This window comes from Podarcis tiliguerta (genome assembly GCF_965153285.1).
Source record: "Podarcis tiliguerta genome assembly, chromosome: 7".
Lineage (NCBI taxonomy): Eukaryota > Metazoa > Chordata > Lepidosauria > Squamata > Lacertidae > Podarcis > Podarcis tiliguerta.
The window spans coordinates 51,171,771-51,193,223 of record NC_139540.1 but is presented as its reverse complement, the minus strand read 5'-3'; the positions used below and the strand labels follow the sequence as shown (position 1 = coordinate 51,193,223).

At 39.2% G+C, this 21,453-nt stretch overlaps 1 protein-coding gene across 1 annotated transcript; it reads left to right on the top strand.

Annotated features, from left to right (window-relative positions):
- Positions 1-50: 50 nt before the first annotated feature.
- Positions 51-18,113, top strand: LOC310681807 (protein-glutamine gamma-glutamyltransferase 5-like). The gene is made up of 13 exons (XM_083449757.1): positions 51-83; positions 3,485-3,664; positions 4,615-4,857; positions 5,925-6,043; positions 7,492-7,620; positions 9,324-9,501; positions 12,755-12,887; positions 13,250-13,353; positions 14,226-14,468; positions 14,566-14,892; positions 16,163-16,323; positions 17,332-17,465; positions 17,877-18,113. Exons 1-13 carry the CDS (start codon positions 77-79, stop codon positions 18,052-18,054), a joined length of 2,136 nt encoding a protein of 711 aa, XP_083305883.1. The 5' UTR covers positions 51-76; the 3' UTR covers positions 18,055-18,113.
- The last annotated feature ends 3,340 nt before the right edge of the window (positions 18,114-21,453 follow it).

Below are 21,453 nucleotides of genomic sequence, written 5' to 3'. Positions count from 1 at the left end.
GAGAACATCAAAAAACTTTGATGACGATTGTCTGTCTCTCAACAGAACTACAGAACTTACTGAAAATCCACTTGTGATGGAAGGTAACTACATTTGAGCTTTAATGTTCCAATCTTAAATGTTTGTTTTGCCATGATATTAATAGAAAATTGACATGGCATTGTGCTTTGTAAGTTTAATATTTGGAACAGCAGTTGGACGCTAATTGAATAGGATGCTGAGTTGCTGAGTTATTTGTTGGTGCAGCTATTGTGTCAATAGCAAAGGCACAGGGAAATGAAAATTGCTAGCACGAACCAGACTATTGGTCCATTTAGCTCAAGTTAACTGGATGTGCTAAGGAAACTCAAAAGAAATAATGATGGCATTTGTTTCCCCCTTCTTTGAACGTGGAGGTTCTGTTTCTGGCTGTTGCAGCCAGTTGTCTGATGGACAAGTGAACATACGGAAAGTTTAAGAAAATATGCAGATTGCTTCTGTTACATAATTAGGTTCTCATTATTCACATCCTTATCCCATTCTGTATGTATAGCTCAACATTTAGCAGTCATGATATTTTATATTGTTCTGATGGCTTTTTATATTATATTTTTAATGGGTGGTTTCCCATGTTGTTACTGTGCAGATGGAAGGCATCCATCAGTGGAATGGGAAGGAATGCAATTTTGGGTTATTTCCCTTGCCCCAACAGCCCCCTCATGCTTTTCTCTAAATCTGCTCTAGAGTGTTAGTGAAGTCCAACTTTACGAGAATATTTGGCAAGATTGGGGGGGGGGGGACTTGCAAAACAAAAAAACCCACCCCCTTTCCCATTCCATCAGCAGAACAGCACCACTAGATTTCTTCCTTTGCATATTTTATCAACGCCATCAACTGCTTTAGCACTTCTGCATTGAAAAAGGTCCATAATCATAATAATAGCAATAATAATTCAGGCTGCTGTATCTGGCAAGAAGAAAAATCCTGTTAATGTGTCAGTTTGCTCATTTGTTGTATTCTGTTTCTGTAGGAAATCTGAGATCTAGGCAGCCTGTGAGAAGTGGGGGGTAGGAGTTGTTATGCTGTCCAGAGCAGCAGTAGCAGCATAATAGCAATTAAATCTAAGATGGCAGAGAAAAAGTGATGAGAGCCAAGGTGCTAAAATGAGCACAAAGACAACATATAGCACCCAGTATGGGGGAACCAGCTGTGCGGCCCTAAATCCGGTTATGTTTGTATAATCAGAGGCAATAGGCTGTGTTTCCATCTAGTACGGATACTTTTAAAGGAAATAAAATATTGTCTTCTAGTGAATGGAAGCCAAAGTTACGTGGCATGGGAGACATTATCACTACAGTGTGACATTGAATCAGTACTATTAGAAGCACAGCTCTAAGATCAGAATTTGCTAATGTCCTGCAGTGCATGGCAAATAGGAACTTTATATACTAAACTGTGCATGTAAATCCATGATTAACCTGCAATGTCCCTTACATTGACATCACGATTGATTTCATCAGAGCATTTCCAGACTCATGCAGAGCAGTTACACAAGAAAACTAATCGTTCTGTACAAAGGGTTGCAAACCTGACATTACACAGTATTAGTAGAAGAAGATCAAAGCTGGTTAAGCTTTGCACCTGAGGAGTGTGAAAATGTAAAACTCTGTCTCCTGCCATCTTTCCTTTTTTAAACAGCCCTTGAAATGCACATGGAGCAGAGCAGCATATTGCATACATTTGTTCAAGGAATTTCTAAGATACGATAGAAAAACACACACACATAGACGCAGAGATATAGCTACATAACTTCTAGATGGAGTGTTCTAGCAGCTTAAAACATGCCAAGGGTGAGGAACCTGAAGCCCCTCAGATGTTCTAGGACCAATAGTCAGGGATGATGGGAATTGTAGTCCAATAATCTCTGGACGACCCTGAGTGGATGTGCAACATAGTTAAAGTATGATGTATGCTGACATTGCACACTCTAGAGAAGAAGAGTCCCCTTGGGAAGCTGTGATGCTTTTTATCTCTCAAAACAGTATAGTATTATGCACCTTCTTCTAACAGTCAATGAATAACAGCCTGTTCCTGAGGGAACAGTCTGAATGGTATGTTGCAGCAGAGACAGCACCTTTAAGTGACATCTTATGGCATCTAAAAGATAATAAATTTATTGCGGCATAATCTTTTGTGGGCACCTTAATCAGAAGCATAATGTAGTCCTCTAAGGAAGCAGACAGTGCACTTCAGTGTTGTTTAATTACTTCTGTTGCTAAACTTGGATGGATTATACAAAGCCTCAAAACTTTGTTAAAGCTCCACAAAAATTCATAAACAAAAGGTAATAAGTGACGTATATAATAAATTCCTCGTGGAAAAACTATATAAAAGATAATGAAATCCATTTTAATCTTCTGGAGCAACCTTTCAGTGCAAGAAAAGAGAGCATTCTCTTTCATTTGTCAACACCTCAGTTTTTGTTTGTTGATTCAAATGACAATTTTGAAAAATGCTAATAGCCACATGTAGAGAAAGGGGGTGGGGAGGAGACAGATGGACAGACAGGTGTGTTTGTTTGTGTGTGTGTGATTGTCACAGCAAAAGCATAGAATGGAACCTTGTGTTCCTTCAAAGAAGCATTTGGGTTCCATTATATGCTTTAGCTTAATTGATTCAAGATGTACCTTGTGGTGCTTAGCATACCCCCCCCCCCCCCAGGAATAATTGTATGGATTACAATAGGATGTGGAAATCAGAAAAAGGGACTTTTTCCATTAAGGATAATAACATGTCTATTCCTTGCAGTTTGAAAATGATTAAAAGAGACATATGAAACTAACACAGAAACAAAAATGTGTGCATATTTATTGCTTTCCTTAGCCTTCTTCACATCTTCAAAAGTGTGGCTTGTCAATGTGTCACAGTGAATGGATTTGTGGCAGCTCTCCTCCCTCTCTTCCCCGCATAATGTTTTGGTTGGACCTGGATACACAAAGCTGGTGCTCATATATACTCATATGTTATGCAGGGTCTGTACATGTGCCTGGTTATGAAGGCATGAAAAAACATTTTTCTGGAAAGATTATTGTGGGGGGTGGGGCTGGTTCCGATTTTTAATTTGCTGCAGACTAAGTACAACATCCTAATAAAATCTGGTATGTTAATCACATTCAACTCAGAAATTTTAATTAACCACCACTGTCTTGTTGCTGATGTGCTTCTCAGGTTCACATCAGAGCTAAACAAAACTATGGCACACTCATTGGGTTGGACTCAGAAGTTCCTTGCATAAGAAGACAGATATGTTTGTTTTTCCTGAAGTTCCCCTAACCCTCAGAATCCGAGTTCAGAGAATATTAGAGCCCCATACTATTTATGGAGCAGTGGAGGAGATATTGGAAGCCCCATATCACTCATGGTGCTGCTAAGTTGGGGGGGGGGTATTTTAAAAATTATTTTAAATATTCATTAATCGGTCCTATCATTATTTGTTTTCCTGCAGTCCTTGAGGTGAAAAATGTAGACCTAAACTGTGCTCAGAACTGCAACAACCATCACACACAGTTTTTTAGTTCTAATAAACTAATTGTGAGAAGAGGCCAGCTGTTTGGGTTCTATGTGCATTTCCAAAACCGAGAATGGGATGATGACAAGGACAAGATCACATTTACGGTGGCAACAGGTAATTCTTTTATACGATAACAAACGTGCTCCATAAAGTCACTAGAGGTCTTATGTTAAAAGCTTTAGTGTTTAGGGAGAACTTCTGTTTACTGTATTCCTAATGGTTAAGTACCACCGATTTAGAGCTTTTGTTACAATCAGGTGGTATGTGAATTTTGTTAAATAAAATGTATCATACAGGATTGATGATCTTTGAGCTACTTCATACCTACTTTCTCTGCATTAGCTGATGTTGGCACTGTTATGACAAAGAGTCGTATTCATAGAGGTCTGCAGAGCTTTTCTGTCAAAGGAGAACACTGAATGAACATGAAAAAAAATCATTTTCATGGAACTATTCATAGAATTCCCTTAATACACTTCGCCAACAGTAGATGGCTCACACAGATAGATAACCTTTCTGAATATTTCAGTAAGCCAAAAACAACCTGTGTGTTGACTTGTGCAGCTTTAGCCTATGCTTGTTTACTCAAAGTAAGTTTCTGTGATTTCAGACAAGGTTACTCCCAAGTAAATAGGCATAGGATTGTTATTGCATTGAATATATGGGGTGAAATTGCAAAAAACAAAAACAAAAGCCAAACCAAACCAAACTAAACCACCCAAAATATATATTTATAAAATTGCATGCAGTTATTAGAAAAAATGAAAAGAACAGACCCCACTTACTTTCAGAATTTAGTATAAAGAGATCCATACATATTGTATCATGTTCATTCTTTGATCTTCAGAGGACCTTAATTCTAAAGATACAAATCTTTGCTCATCTTTGGAAGCCAGCCATTATCTTCATTCATTCTCCTATGGTTCTTTGAAGTTCAGGATCATATTAATCTCACAAATTATATATAAAGTTTTGCATCTTTATTCTTTCACCAACAATTGTAAATAAGTTTAGGCAAAACAGTTATTGCGTTCACTTCCTTTTTGAACAACTTTCTTGAACAGGTCCGAAACCCTGCGAATCTCTTGGAACAAAGAGCACCTTTCCTTTAGGGAAATGTCCAAATCAAAGCCACTGGAATGCTTGCTACAAACTCCATAATGAACAAAGCCTCCATGTCAGTCTGTTCCCTCCTGCCAGTGCCTGTATTGGCTGCTACACTCTGAATATGTGTCTGGTGTCATGTGAACACTCAAGCACCCAACATCTGGGAGACTTTTATGTTCTCTTCAACCCTTGGTGTTCTGGTAAGAATCAATAAGAAACTCATTGTCTGGATAGTCTTGCTAAGCAAGTGCCTGCTGAAACAGAAAATTAGTGAGAATGTGTATTTCTGTAGTACTAGTAGTGGTGAGGACAGACTTTTGAGTTGAGTCAGGAAACACACATATATATAAGCAGATATTAGGCATGGGAGTACGTGGGATGTCAACACATCACATGCTTGTATACAGAAACAAATATACTGTATTAGCACACTCAAGGTAGTATCATACGATTAATGAAACTCTGGAAATGGTATTAGACCTTTTTGTATTTAATTTAAATCCCCCCCCCATTTTCCCCCCAATTTGAAATAAACATTTTACAAACTTATTAACATCCAATGACTTCCCTTCTTCTCTTTCCATGGTTCATTTTAAATATCTTCCATTCCTGCATATTTTACTCTAACCATTCAAGTCAGTTTTCCATTTTTACACCATTCAAACATTAATTACACTGTTGAATTCATCTTAATGCCACCAGCGTTTTCAGTTGTGTACAATTATCTTTCATATACTGTATTCAATAAACACTTTCCACTCTTCTTTAAATATATGTCCTTCTTGCTCTCTTATTCTATGTGCTAGACCTGCAAGTTCTGCATATTCTAACATCTTAAGCTGCCAGTCCTCTTTGTCTGGGACCTCACTCATTTTTCATTTTTGGGCTAACAAAACACGGGCCTGGTATTAGACATATTTTTACTGAACCATTCCTTAAACTGTAGCTATTGAAAGCAGTACTGCAAAGCAGCCATTTTGTTTATCCATTATTTGATGGATTCATTTGCAGCATGTAGATCCAAATCAGTTTGCCATATTTAAAGCATGCTTGATATTAGAGGCCTGTCCCAAAGGTATGATAATAAGGGGTCATTTACATATGCAACAAAATGATCTCATCACAGCTGAATGCATGAACTGCCTGTACTGGGGGAAATATAAATCTCATGCCTGATCTGGTATGTCAGAGCTGGTGTAAATTTTATGAAAATTCTGTCCTTGATATTGGAACTTGTTCAGAGACCTTGTCTATATTGTTTTCTCAGATGACCCTGTCTATTTAGACAACCAAGCTCACAGAGAAGAGTATGTCCTGAATGAGCATGGGATTGTATTCCAGGGCCTTCCCAAACACGTAACTTCTCATCCATGGTATTTTGGACAGGTAAATGCAAGATTATGGCTCTTGAATGTATTATGAGTTTCACCTTAGTCTATAGATTAGATTAATTATACTCTTGGACACAAATCGTCTATGGAAAAAGAGACGTACATGAAGTGCTTTCTATCCAATGGCTGTAGCCAGTGTTGCATATTTAAAAGTAAAATTCCCACACACTCTTTCATGGCAGTAAGCCCCGCTGAATCAGTAGGAGTTACTTCCATATAGTTACTTCCATGTACACACAGTTTCACAAATGGAGGGTGTGTTCATTGACTTAGTCCAAGTCCTTTGTCTGCAAGCCTCAGTGGAAGATAAATAAGAATATTGCCCAGGCAGCAGCTATCCCGGTCTCCAAATACACAGGTGTTTTTAAAACAGGTAGAAGCATACATTTTTGTACCCTTAAGTTTATATAACTTCGGGCCGAATTGCAAGTGAAATCCATTGAAATTAGCTCTAAAACACACGTCACCCAACCCTGTGCATGTTTACTCAGAAGTAAGTCCCATGGTGTTTGATGGGGTTTGGTCTCGAGTAAAGTGTTTAGGGTTGTGGCTTCAATTTTGTGAAATTAGTGAAGTATCTTTCCTAGTAAGTGTTTTGCCTTATTGTACATTCATCCTTGTGTGTCTTATTGTATATTCATATAATGGACAAGGCTCCCCAGATAGGAAAAAAGCCACAATAAACTTGATAAACCTTATGTCTCTTTCTTACTACAGGATAGCCTTTAGTAATATGGTGTCCTGAGTGAGGACAAAATTTGGCTGCAAATGTTTCTTATTTTCACAATCATTCCTTTTGGTACAATTGCTTTTTAATGGATATTCTCAGTAGGTACCCATATAAATATAGGTTTAAGATGATGATGATGATAATAATAATAATGATAATAATAATAATTAATAACAACAACAACTATAATAATAATAATAATAATAATGTTGTGCCCCCTTGCCTCAGCACCCTGTGGGGGAGAACTGCCTGAACTGCCCTAAATCAATTGCTGCTTCATTATTTCCTTAAAATGAAATAATAACCTTCACTGAAGCTTTGCAGCATGTACATTCATTTACATTTTAATCATTATTTGCCGAACCAGTTCAGTTAGAAGTTTCATGGGGGGGCGGGTGGAATTTATTGGTTGTTAGCTCTAATGCAAAGCCATCCTGTTCAAATTTCAAAAATGGCACTAACTCAACAAAGACACCCCTTTGACTTGAAAAGCAAAGTGAGAAGCAGTTATTTCTACTTATATTTAGCTAATCTACATTTCTTGGTGTCAGCTGCATTTATTGATTGATTTATTGTTGCCTCACATTTCCAATTCTACAGATTCCTGGCAGTCCAGTACTGTAGTTGTCCTCTGCTATAACAGGGAAATTTTTGTTCTGAATATTTGTGTCACAAATGGCTTCAAAATGAGTGCTCATATTTTGTGTGTTTAGTTCCAAGATGGCATTCTGGATATCTGTCTGAAAATTCTGGACACAAGTACAAACTTCCTTCGTGATCCTGGCATGGATTATTCCTGTCGCAATGATCCTGCGTACATCAGCAGGGTGTTGAACAGTATGGTAAAGTTTGAGTACAGGACGTTTAATTGACTCTTGTGGATATGTTTGCCTATAACCACTCTTGGCATTCGTTTGCCTCTGTCTCTCCAGTCATTACTAGCTGCTGGCTCATCACAAATCTGTCAGCAGGCACAACCCCAGAGAAATTCCTAGGAAATGTGTGTTTGGCTTATGTAAATTGCTAAATTGCCCACTGATAGTCAGCTTTGCAAACGTGACTGTGCCTGTCTTTGTTAACGTGGGGGAAATGGTTGTTATGATGATTGGAGAACAGTAGTACATCTCTTAAATGACAGCTCCCTGGCCCCGATAAATATCTCTTAAATCCCTGGCAGCAATAAGAACTGCAACAAACATTTATATATAAATATATATGAAAAATCACCCACCACCATCACCTTTAATAAGAAGCAGATGAATTTCTATTCCTAATAGTTTTCTGCTATGTTTCAGAAACCCATCTGACTTCTCCTAGACACTAGGCATTTGGTGTTGTTGGTTCCATGCTGTGGAATGCTGTTCCAAAAGAGATTTGGCAGAGATCCTTGCTGGCAATTTTCTAATATCTCTCAAAGTTCTTTTTATGCTACCTGGCCTATTCAGTTGTTTAGTTGCCGCCCAAGATAGGCCAGTCATTTTTATGATTGTTTTGCATTGCTTTTATCGTATCTTAGTTTTACACCTGTATGTATCTTTATGCACTCCATTGATATTTTATATGAGGGGGTACTTTGTAATATATATATATATATATATATATATATATATATATATTAAAAACAACAACAGGGTTCTGGATGGTAGGATTAGAATCCAAGAGATGAAAGTGATGAAATAATATAAAATCTCACCCTACAAAGGGAGGTTTCAGGATGGGGGAGGGAAGAGAGAGAAGAATATGGCCTGCAATTCATGTACCCTGTGCTTCAGTATTGCTAAATGTATGGACATATTAGTGACTGGATGAGGACCATTGGGAGCTCTATGGAAATATTTCTGAGTATTCTATGAATAGAATATAATAGCAATATTTTTTAAAAAAGAGAAGAGGTACGCATTGCTATTTATTTTTAATTTCCCTGGAGTTTTGTCTAAACAGCTCTTAGTCAAATTTAATTTCTTCACACAAACACACATAAAAAGTCCTGTGCATGCAGATGATGTATCACATACCAGGGTAATGTATAGTGAATTTTAAACTCACTTACTGTGGAGTGGGGGAAAGTCAGAGTACCATGTGCCATTGCCCACCGTAAAGGGACTACCATTACTTGTTCTGATACTTCATGCTGACTATAGCAACTGAATGTGATCCAAACTCTGTTTTCTCTTTGTCTCACCCCCCCTTTAATCTTGTAAAACAACATGGAGATGACTGATTCTCTGTAAATATTTATATAAATGTCCATCTTCTCATAGCCAAAAGCAGAGAGCAATGACCTCTGAAAAACGGTATGCCTGCTGTATAGTATAATAAGAACTGAGCAGGTGAATTTGTGCTTTAAGCTATTGCATTTACATGCATCTCTCCCAGGTCAAGATTAATTGTTTCAGGTATATGTTAGTCACATACTGTTGCCTTTTATGATAGGAATGATCATTGTGCATGAAGTGATGTATGTTGATTCAGTGGAATGTTCAAGATGGGTATGGCAAGGATATTACTCTTAAGCACTGAGCACCAGCACCTTTCTTCTTTTCAGATCTGTTGCCATAAGAAGAAAAGCATTCTGAAACTTCCACCCAGCAATAACTACTTGCAGGGACACAATCCTTTAATGTGGAATGGAAGTGCCCCTATCCTCCGCCAGTGGTTTCAGAGCAAGTGCAAGCCTGTCAAATATGGGTACTGCGGGACTTTTGCTTCGGTCTTGTGTACAGGTAGGGGGCATGAATGGTCCTAACAGAAAAATGCTTTCTCAGATGCAGATGGCAACTTCTAAATTCAACAAAAATTTAAATGGCGTCTGTTTGGTGTGGTGGGATGACACCCAGTAATGTCAGATAAAGAACTATCCCCCCTAAAAAAGAATGCTAGTTATTAAAAATGTACAGAGTAGAAAGGCTGAAATTCTACTATTTCTACATAGCTCATGTCAGTTGGTAGAGCATGAGATTCTTAGTCTCCGGGTTGTGGGTTCAAGCCCCACATTGAGCAAAAGATTCTTGAATTGCAGAGGGCTGGAGTAGATGAACCTTGTGGTCCTTTCCAACTCAACTATTCAATGATTCTACTATTTCTACCAATCCATGAACATTTAGTAAAGAACAAAAAACCAAGTCAGAGAGTATAGCAACATTATAAGGAGGAAAGGAAGTATAATAACAAAAGATATTTTGGAATTCAGGAGGGTAGTCTTCTCAAGGAATGGTGTGAGACTGAATTGCCCTAGTATTTGGTATGCAGTGCTCCCCATCATGCCCAGGAACATAGGAACCGCTGTCTGTCAAGTCAGATCACTGGTCCAGCTGGCTCAGTATTGTTGTTGACATGAACTGATAGCAGGTCTCCTGCATTTCAAACAGTCAGTCAGTCAAATTTATTGCTTATAGCCAAAGGCTGCTGCAATGTATACAATATCATTCAATAGAATATATACTAATTTGATACAAAAACTTAGAAACATTTATATTGTCAAAACATGACCTAATCTGCATAAAGCTATAGAAACTCCTTAATATACAAATTGAAACATTAGACATAAAATTTATAAGCTAGAATCACATACAATAGACAATTATGTACAAAGTTTAGTGAGAAAAATACAGCTTGGTGTAGATGGGGTCAAATAAATTTATCTCCTTTATAGTTGATAGCTATCTCGGCTATATATTTTTTTTCTAATTTTCCTGGCGGCAGTTGCAAAAAGTGCTACACGCCAGGTCACATACTTATCAATGTCTGCAAGGAGATAGAGAATCATGTCAGGAGGATTCTGGCCAGGGGACCTTATCATTATAGGTGTCAAAAACCGTTCTCTTGCTTCAGTATATAAGGGGCAGCGCAAGATATAATGCGTAAGGTCCTCTAATTCAGGGACACTTCAAACAGGGCTTTCCCCCTACACTTCTCTGGAGATGTCAAGGATCAAATAGTTTTACATAAAAAGTATGTGCTCTGCCACTGAGCTGTGGCTTTCCCTAAGCACAAGCGTGCTTGAAACACCATGGCTATTTCTGAGCAGAACATTAGTGTGCAGATTCCATGTGCTCCCAAAATGTACTGACTTTAGCATGATAACTGCATGTTCAAAGCTTCTCTCTAAAGCAGGGAATCAGGAATAGCCCAATTTGCAGTAGTTAAATTAACCTCATTAGATGGCAAATTTTGGTACCTTTAAAGGCCACAGGTTACTGGCCACTAGGGTACTCCTGGCATTGGGTTTGGATGAATCCTGAGACAAAGCAGAATGCCTTGGAGCTATTTTGAGCTTGTCAATGGCAAAGTAGGTTATCTGCTGATAGCAAAAGGAATGCTTTTTTAGCGTTCCATAGCCAGTGGGGGATGATAGAAAAAGTGACTGCAAAGACCAGGAAGAACTTCATTTATTTACTAGCTGCATTTGAAAACTTTTACAGGAAATATTCAAATAATATAAAAAGGCTGTGAACATTAGATTTACATTAAACAGGATAAAGATGAATGAATTGTTGAAGCAGCTGGGAAATTAACTGTAAGATGTGCTGAATATTATTGGCCATTTGTATACTAGATAAAAGTAGGCAGTAAAAAAATGTCTGCCATATACAGAAATGTCTGGGGTTACAGAAACACATTGCCAAAGCTGCAATAGTCTATTTCCTGCCCTGATGTTATAAAACCATCTGTACTGCTGACATATGCTGCTGGTTAGATTGTCAAGTAAATATACAGAAATATACAGAAATATACAGGGTGAAGCGAATTCTTACTACAAAAGCCTTAGAATCCATTTACAAATATGTCACTGGGTCATATCATTTCCTAACACATTGGCTGTTCATAATAGAAGTAACATAGTAATCTGAGACTGTGTGCAACCCATACATTTAAAACACATTACTTTCACCAAAACATCCTGAGAATTTTAGTTTGTTAAGGATGCTAGGTACTGTAGCTCTGTGAAGGATAAACTACTGTTTCCGGGATTCTTTGAGGGAAGCAATGTGATTTCAATGTATGATGCATAAGCAGATTAAAGTTAATTAGTTCTCCACAAACAGGACTGAAGCCAAGATGGGCCAATGAGAAGTAAGAAGAAGGTATCTGCATGATATGAAGTAGTACAAACTTTAAAAACAAAGGGAGCAAAAATAACTCAATGGCCATGCTCAGTGACGTTGAACAGTCATAGGAAGTTGAGTATCAGTTAGAAAAGAAAACCAGAAAATTGAGAAGGAAACAACTGAATTACCCTGCTTGAGCCCTTATTAGGTTAGCCAATATTGTGTCATTCAGGAACTCATTGACAATGAGGTATGATAATGATGGGACACCACATTGTGATGACACCTCATTGGCTACCCTTGCCTTACAACATCCTGGAAGAGGGCAGACTGGCTGGAGCACTAAACAGAAGCAAACCTGTTAGGGGCTGAGCCTGTGTTGCAGTGGTATATACAGTGGTACCTCGCAAGACGAATGTCTCACAAGATGAAAAACTCGCAAGACGAAAGAGTTTTTTGGTTTTTGAGTTGCTTCGCAAGATGAATTTCCCTATGGGCTTGCTTCACAAGATGAAAACGTCTTGCGCCTTTTTCTTAAAACCGTCAATGCATTCCTATAGGAAACTGTCAATGCATTTCCTATGGGAAACCGTGCTTCGCAAGACGAAAAATTCACAAGACGAAAAAACTCACGGAATGAATTAATTTCATCTTGCGAGGCACCACTGTATGTGTTAAAAGAGTCATACTCTTCCAACTATAGATACACTTGACCAGGCTTTCCTTGGAAATAACACATGCAGTTTGATAAGCAGGTGGTTTGTTGCCTGAACTACCAAAGTCTATGTAGCCTGAGTACTTATGGGCTTTGTTGCAAATAGTTACGTGGTTTTTGCTGAGGTAGGAAGGCAAGTTTTCTGTGTGTGTGTGTGTTTGTGTGTGTGCAGAACATATAATATCAGTGTTTGGGTATTTCATCTGTTTACAGTTATGAGATGTTTGGGAATCCCAAGCCGAGTCGTCACAGGCTTCTATTGCGCTTTGAATGCTGTTGATCCTCTCACCGTCCAGGAGGTTTATGACTATACAGGCAAAACTTTAAGTGGCAAAGAACACATCTGGTAAGTGAGCAACAACAGAGATGTTGAAGAATAAAATCAGAGAATTGGAGAAGATTCAGCATGAGAGTGACCAAGGATTCACAAGTATGGCTTATGATAACTGCACTTATGATGATGTCCACTATATCAGCTACAGTCTCCATTGTAAAGAAATAAAAACATTCATTTTCTTTAAAAGTAGTTACTTTTTTGGAGCCCTAAAGTCAAATTAAAATTCTAAATAAATAAATAAATGTAAATCCAAAAGCATTTTCTAAACAACATGGGATCTTTTATCCTAAATCATTACTGAATGCTCAGGTTTCTTCAGAATTAGCTTTGTATTTCAGCACAGGAAGTGTCTAAATTTCTGTATTCTACAGGGTACATCATTGCTGGAATGAATCTTGGATGGCCCGAAAAGATATAAACCAAGCTATGAGTGACTGGCAATATCTGGATCCGACACCTATAGAAACTAGTAAAGGTAAATGAAGCCTCTTTCACAGGGCTTTTTTTCATCCCAAACTCACCGGAACTCAGTTTTGGCACCTCTCAGGTGGGCTCCATTGCCATTATAAGAGAACAAGGGAGGCATTTATGGTGAGTTCTGGCACTGCTCTTTCCCAATCCAGAGATAATCATGTGTAAGAAGGCATTGCAAATTATTAGTAACCCGCAAATAACTGATGGACAAAGAGAAGAGAGCTGGATATTATCTCCTTATGTATGGCAGATTGTAATATGCCTCTTCCTCTAAACTCTGAAGTGCTGGTGAGGCTGCATTAGTAGGTATTAGTAGGCTGCATTAGTAGGCCCCAGTCCACATGGAAGGTGTCCAACCTATAGCTGCATTGTAGGTATCATATGCTCTGGAACTCAGCAGCATGGGAAGGGTTAGTGCCTCAGTGGCTTCCATGCTGTCAGCCAGCATAATATGAGTATTAGTCCCACAAATTGAATTTGTCTCATACCAACAGCAAAAACAGGAGATTTAGCAAAGCAGACATATATGGCTGGTATTAAGCTTGGCAGGTAATAAGTTGCACGACTACGTTAGACTTTAAACATGATAGCCATTTCCCAGTATGGATAACCAGTATGGTGTCCCTCAGATGTTGTGGATGCTGGCTGGAGCTGATAGGAGTTGGAATCCACCAATATATGGAGAGTACCATTTTGGTTATTCATGCCTACAAACTTTCATAGCAGGTTCTTTCTTTCTTTCTTTTCTTTGGATGAAGCTGGATTCTCAGGGATTGCCAGCTGTATTGTTAAGATAAATACAGATTCTTAAAGTTTAGGATGGTGATCAATCAGACTACCATTGAACAACATGTTTGTCTTTGTTTACCTTAGGATCAGTGTGCAGTGGCCCTATCTGGGTCAAAAGCATCAGAGATGGAGATGTGGATACTGATTCTGATGGCTCTCGTGTATTTTGTATGCTAAATGCAAAGAGTACAGCCTGGGTTTCTCAAGGTAGAGGCAAGAAGACAAAATTGCACTGTGATATCTGGCCTTGTGGGCAATGCATCAGCACCAAGAGTGTTGGCGGAGATTTGCGTGAGGATGTCACTGATGCTTACAAGCATGAATTAGGTAATGACCAATTTTAATGGGAATAACTGAAGTTTAACATGTTGATATAGTAAAGTGAAAAGTGATAATTGGAGATATGTTATTTGCCCCCAACCAGGTTCTCTGCAAGAGAAAAAAGCCTTCTATAAAGCTTGCAGAAAAATCAGTTCTCAATACCTCAATGCTCCCAATTCCGAAATTGACAAAGATATAGCATCCCAGAGAAACAAAACTTTGAAAGACACTGGGGTGACAATGAAATTTAAGATGGCTAATTGTCCCCTTTATGGTCAAGATGTTCAAATAAAGTGGATGCTTGAAAACTTGTCGAATGAGGCTAAAGACAGGAAATTCAACCTTTGTGCTCAGGGAATGATATATAATGGCTGTTCACTGGATCCAATCTGGAAAGACTGTGTGCATGTTACACTTGGCCCCAAAGAAGGTAAGTCTTAACTATTTATTTAACTTATTTATATATACTGTCTTAATGCAGCATATTAAAATAAAAATATATTACAAGGCCCAAAGACAATTAAAAAATCTTCATCTGACACTCAACGTTTTGGTGTACAGCAGGCATGTTTTGGGACTACAACTCCCATAATCCCTAGCTAACAGGGCCAGTGGTCAGGGATGATGGGAACTGTAGTCCCAAAACATCTGGAGGGCCAGGTTTGGTGTACAGCAACCCCCTGCTGCCTCAGTTTAATTAGTCAAAAGCCTAGAAGAAGACACATGTTTTTGCCTGGTACCGAAAGATATGTTATGAAGGTGCCAGGCAGTCCTCCCTGGGGAAAGATTTCCACAAGCATTCCATGAACACGATGCTACAATCAAGCAGGCTCTTACCTATCTCATATCAGATGGTAGGAGTACCTGGAAAGACACATTGAGATTTTTGTAATGCAGCATCCAAATGTATGTTTGGAGAGCAAATGAGGATTCAAATTTAGATAATTTGAAATCATGCATTTGGGCCTGTCTTCTGCCATTTGGTGACATTTACTGAGAGCTATTAATCTGAAATATAAAGTGGAAAAGAGCATTGCACTCCCACAAATTAGCTGTACATTCTGGTAATATAGATTTCATTTGGAAAACATGAACATGCAAAAACTGCTTTGGAATTGCATGTAAAACACTCTCAAGTTTTCTCTTTGTTTCAACAAATAGCTGTATCAGATCTAGAGAATGTTCACCATCTAACACTCTGATCCTATAATCATTACTTGTAAAGAAATCCTACTAATTTATAGAATTTACATTTAGGCAACTCTGCTTAGGCTGCAATTTATGACAGAGTCAACCATCCTTTATACAGCAGGCAGCAGACCCACTTGTTCTACATTATTGACAATCATTTAATAATCTATCACTTGAACATTTAGATTTGGTTCCGTAAGCGATAACATGTTTCACAAAATAACCTTCCTCAAACTGGTGCTCTCTAAAGTATGATTCCCATAAGCCCCATCTAGCATGTCTTGGATGACAGTAATTGTTTTCAGAAACATCTGGAAGACATCAGGTTGCAGAAAGCTCAAATGATTTGACTTTTATGTTGTTGTTTATGTTTCTCTTGTCACAATTTCCCTCAAAATGACTCACTGATGAGACTCAAGCCAACCCTTAGAATGGAGAGGAATTCTTGAAATTCTCTAGAATGGAAATTCTGACTCTAAAAAGTATGTTCAATACATTTTGCCTTACAGTGAAGACGATTAAGATAGAGATACCCTATGAAAGTTATGGGTCACACCTTTGTGATTATAATATTATGAGGGTAGCAGCTGTCTCAATGCCAGAGCCTAAGGGAGAAATCATGATGGTGGAGAGAGATATCCTGATTGACAGCCTTCCCATTGAGATAAAGGTAAAGACCATTTGACCCTTACAGTGAACAAGCAATGGCAGTCTCAGACAATTCGGCAAGAGGATAACTGAAGTCATGAGGATAACTGAAGTCAATATCTGTTTACCTTGGAGGAGAGAGCATAAAATATATATAATATTTTTGTGGCATTTGCTTATTTTTAATTTGCAATGTCTTCATGGTGCTAAATAGTTCATATTTCAATATTGTATGAACTGCTCAGAAGTCTATTGACTGAGGGGGAAGGGTCAGCAAATGGTCTAAATTACACACACACACACACACACAAGAAAATCATACCAAACAGCAGATCTGCCATTCCGCATCTTATCCCTATACTGTTGGATCCCCTTCATCTGTGTGTGAAGCTCCAAATCTTTCATGTGTGTGTACACAAACACAAACCCACAGAGAACAGTAGTGGCTCATGTGGTGTGGCAGAACCATGAAATTGCCCTCCTCTTGCCAGTATCGCTACACCTTACCTGAATGGGGATGGAACAGGGCAGAAGCCATGCAATGAACCAGCAAGAGCACCAATTCACACAACCTATCTGTACCAGAACTATCAAGGTAGCTCTACCTCACAACACTGGGTGCTTACCCGCCATACACCTCCCTTTAGCTGGAGAGGGTGGAATCCAATTCTCTTTCCTAAGATGCCTTTTCCATTCTAAACATGCAAGATATATCAGTACATCAAGATACCATTTCCTAACACTTATCTCCTGCAAAAACTCACCAATTGACGATTAAAGATGATTACCCAGTAATATACCTAATGGTCAGCATTAGCAATATACTAATTAGTATAACAATGTAAAAACAAGTTATAAAAATAAAAAATAGTCTAGTAGCACCTTATAGACCAACTAAGTAAAAGGTGCTACTAGACAATTTTTTATTTTTTATTTATTTTTTATAATTTTAAAATTTATTTCGACTGCATCAGACCAACATGGCTACCTACCTGAATGTAAAAACAAATGCTCATTTTTTTCCAAATAGGTTTTAAACTATCCGAAATTGAATGCACCATGTTCAGCTGAAGTCACCTTCTCTAATCCCCTCAAAGAAGATCTCAAGAACTGTGTGCTGCACTTGGAGGGTTATGGACTGTTTGGTGAGCCGATCGCTACTGAGTAAGTTAAGCCACAGTTTTGGTTTGCATCTACCTTGAGGTTATCTGTGGTTCCTGTTTCCACCTTCACTCTTGCTGTCAGCTATGAAGTTCCACACTGTAGCTTTAATGACAATGTTCACTGAGCCTGCCTGCATCCCATGCATTTAAAGCACATGATTTCCCCCAAGGAATTATGGGAATTGTAGTTCACCCCTCACAGGGCTACAGTTCATAGCACCTTTAACACACTATGATTCTCAGAAATGCTTGAGGGAGGGGGGTCATGTGCTTTAAATGTAGTGTGTAATGTTGTTTGTGACATCCTGTAGTCAAAGAGGTCAACTCATCAATCAACCAAAGGTGGTTTGCCTAAATCATTGCATGTACAAATATCATCACATGCACCCTCTCTCCTTTATCTCTTCTGCAGACTGGGAACACTGGCTGCTAATCACAAGGCACAAACGTGTGTTGAGTTTACTCCATATATGAATGGCAAACACCGATTCATTGCCAATGTCAGCTGCAACAAGTTCTGTAACTGCAAAGGATATGCCAACGTAGACATGGGGAATCCCCCACCAACCTCTGGAGAAGGAGGAGCATAAATAATACAAGAGGGAAAATACTGAATCTGTAAATAATAAAGATATGTTTTGTAGTTCTATTATAAGGAGTTGGATAATCTCAAGGTGTATGGTATGTATCTTATATGTATCTCATAGAACAAAAGAACTTTTTAGGCTACCCTAAATGTCAAAGGCCACTTCACAAAACTCTACTGACCATTCCAGAAATGTGTTTTGACAATTGCTGGATCATTATTTGTTCAAATACAATTTGCAAATTTTCCTGAGAATACTGAGATATTTCCACATTCTGGAACTGACTTGTAACATAAAATTACACATGTATTTGAAAGATGGTTATAAATCCAGACATTCTTTAAGATTCTAGATTCCAGTGATGGAGCAGGGTATAGTTTGATACATTTGTATTCTTGCATATATTTTAAATGCCCTTCTACTGATGTCAAGCTATATAGCAAACCCATCTGAAGTAAATGGGAATTTAACATGAATTATGAAGTATTGTATCCCTTGCTAGCTCTACTTCACAATTTTACATTAAAATGTTACCTTCAGGGTCTCGGAGTTACACAAAGTTCAGAGAAGATCTAAGACACACAGAGCTCTCAACTTGGAGCTCTACACAAGTAAAAGTAGGTTAGTATTATTCCTGTGATCACCTTCCACAGTCACATTGAAGACATTTGTAGCTTTGGCTTTTGAATTGCTGAATCTCTAATTGTACAATCACCGGAATGGAAATGATACCTGCTGCTAGGAATCACAGGTAGACAGAGTGCTGTTGCGCTCACATACAGATTGCAGGCTTCCCACAGGCATTCCACTGGCCACTGTGAGAACAGGATACTGTGGAAGAAGTTATTCATGTATGCTAGAATGGTGGCTAGGATCTTACTAGCCCAAAAATGGATGGATGACAAGATACCAATGGAGGAAGAATGGCAAGTTGAACTTATGGAATACACAGAAATGGCGAAACTTACAGGAAGACTTAGAGACAATGAAAATAGGGACTTGAAAAAAGACTGGGAACCGTTTATGTTGTATCTACAGAAACATTGTAAAGAATGAACTCACTAGCAGGGTTTGAGTAAACACTTACAACTAAGAAAACAGGTGTACAGGTTAAGAAACAATAATATGCAAATTAATCAAGTGTAAGATATAATTTGAAAGAAAATTTGGTATTAAAATGATAAGAATTAAGAGTATTTAGCAAGAAGATTATAAAAAAGAAGATTAAAAATTAAGCAGAAGTAGCACATATTAAAATAACCAGGAGGGGAAGTTGAGGGAAGTTGCAAAGTAGAGGGAGTTCTATTTTCTTCTTCTTTTTTATTTTTCTTTTATATGATAAATGTGTTGAATGTTAAATTGTAAAAGCAAATAAAAATTTATATATATAAAAAAGAGAACAGGATACTGGACTAGATGAGCCATTGGCCCAATTCAGTAGGCTGTTCTAATGTTATGATCAAAAGGCCGCCTGTGTCACAACTTTCTACAGTCACATTCGAAATTCTCTCCCGATTTGACCCATATAATCCAAACTATATTGTGCCACAAGGAGAAAGTAAATCTGAAATGGTTTTAGCTGAACAAATAGTTTCAGACGGCTCAGGGCATGTTTCTCATTCCTGATTGTGTCTGCTTTTTAGGCTGTTGCAAATAAAGATACATTAAGGATGATGCAAAGGCCAGGCAGTCACTCCAATGAATGCATAGAGAACTAAATTGTAGCATTACAGGATTGTTGGTCTGCTAAGAGTTGACTTGACCCTTGATCAAACAGTCTGCCTGCAATCTTATGCACACTTTCCTGGGAGCAAGCCCACTCAAAAACAGGGGAATGTATGTGTCAGAGCTGGCTCCGGGTCCCAGCTCACCAAGGACCAACGCTAGCCGATAGTATATTATCAAAGTCTTTATTGAAGAATAGTTTCCATTTCAAAGCCTCAGCGTCCCAGCTCTACGTCTGAACTTTAGACCGGCGAAGCTCCATCTGAGTCTTCCCCCCCTGCGCACCAGTTTAAGACTCTAATCTTACTCCACCTCTTCCTTCTCTCTCTCTTCCTCTGGGTCCTACTACCCCCCGGGGTCTCCTCCCTCCTGGACTCTTCTGAGGCAGACGTTGACCCCTCTGACTCCTCCCCCTCTCTTCGGCGGGCTTTAGGACCTGGCTCCCTACCCGGGCTGCCCACCTTGCCGCCTTCCTGTACATTTGAACTTGGCGCGCGCGCGCGTTTAACTTTCCTGATGACCGTTTCCTCGCTCCCTGCCGAGGGTGTGGTCGCTCCTGCCTCACGTTCTCCCGCTGCCCGCGTGCCACCTGATCCCGATGCTTGGGACTCCTCCCCCCTACTGCCCTCTGGGGGGGACGCTGGTCCGGATTTCCAGCTGCTACTCTCTGAGTCCCCTCTGGCCCCTTCTTCCTGAGGTGCCCCCCTGGGCACTCCCCTTGCCCTGACCATGGGAGCCCCTTTCTGTGAATCTTCCGAGTCACTGGAGAGACTCAGAGACCTTGGACTGCTGTCTTCGCTGACATTTCCTTCAGACTCCTCCCCCTCGCTCTCCATTTCCTCCCTCTCCTGTGACTCTGCTCCTGAACCCCTGACAGTATGCAAGCATGCATAAGATTGCATTGTAAAGTACCCTTAAAAAGGTAAAGGGACCCCTGACCATTAGGTCCAGTCGTGGCCGTCTCTGGGGTTGCGGCACTCATCTCACTTTATTGGCCGAGGGAGCTGGTGTACAGCTTCCGGGTCATGTGGCCAGCATGACTAAGCCACTTCTGGCGAAACAGAGCAGCGCACGGAAATGCCATTTACCTTCCTGCCGAAGGAGTACCTATTTATCTACTTGCACTTTGATGTGCTTTTGAACTGCTAGGTTGGCAGGAGCAGGGACCAAGCAACAGGAGCTCACCCTGTCAAGGGGATTCGAACCGCCGACCTTCTGATCAGCAAGTCCTAGGCTCTGTGGTTTAACCCACAGCGCCAACAGCGTCCCTTAAAGTACCCTTAGATTGCCCCTTTCTTAAATCACTGCAATGCAATCCCAGTTGCATGGATATTCCTAATTGGGGGCCAAAGCAAGTTTGAGTGCAAGATAAATAAATCCACAGGAAGCAGTTCCTTTTTGATTTTGGCTTGCAGACTGACTAATATATGTCCAGAGAAAAGCTGCTTTGGGGTTTTTTGGGTGTTGAGTTTGCTTTGAGGTTAGTCTTCCCTGTGGTGTGCTGGCATCTGCTCACCCACGATACCTGCTCAATTGTACATGCACAAATAAAAAGATTATTATAAAAACTCCACAAGTATCCAGTGCTCTCTTTTCTAAAAGAAATGAGCACTGTAAAGGCTGCACAGAATTTCCCACTGTGCAGAAAACAAAGAATAAGAAACAGTGTCGTTTTCA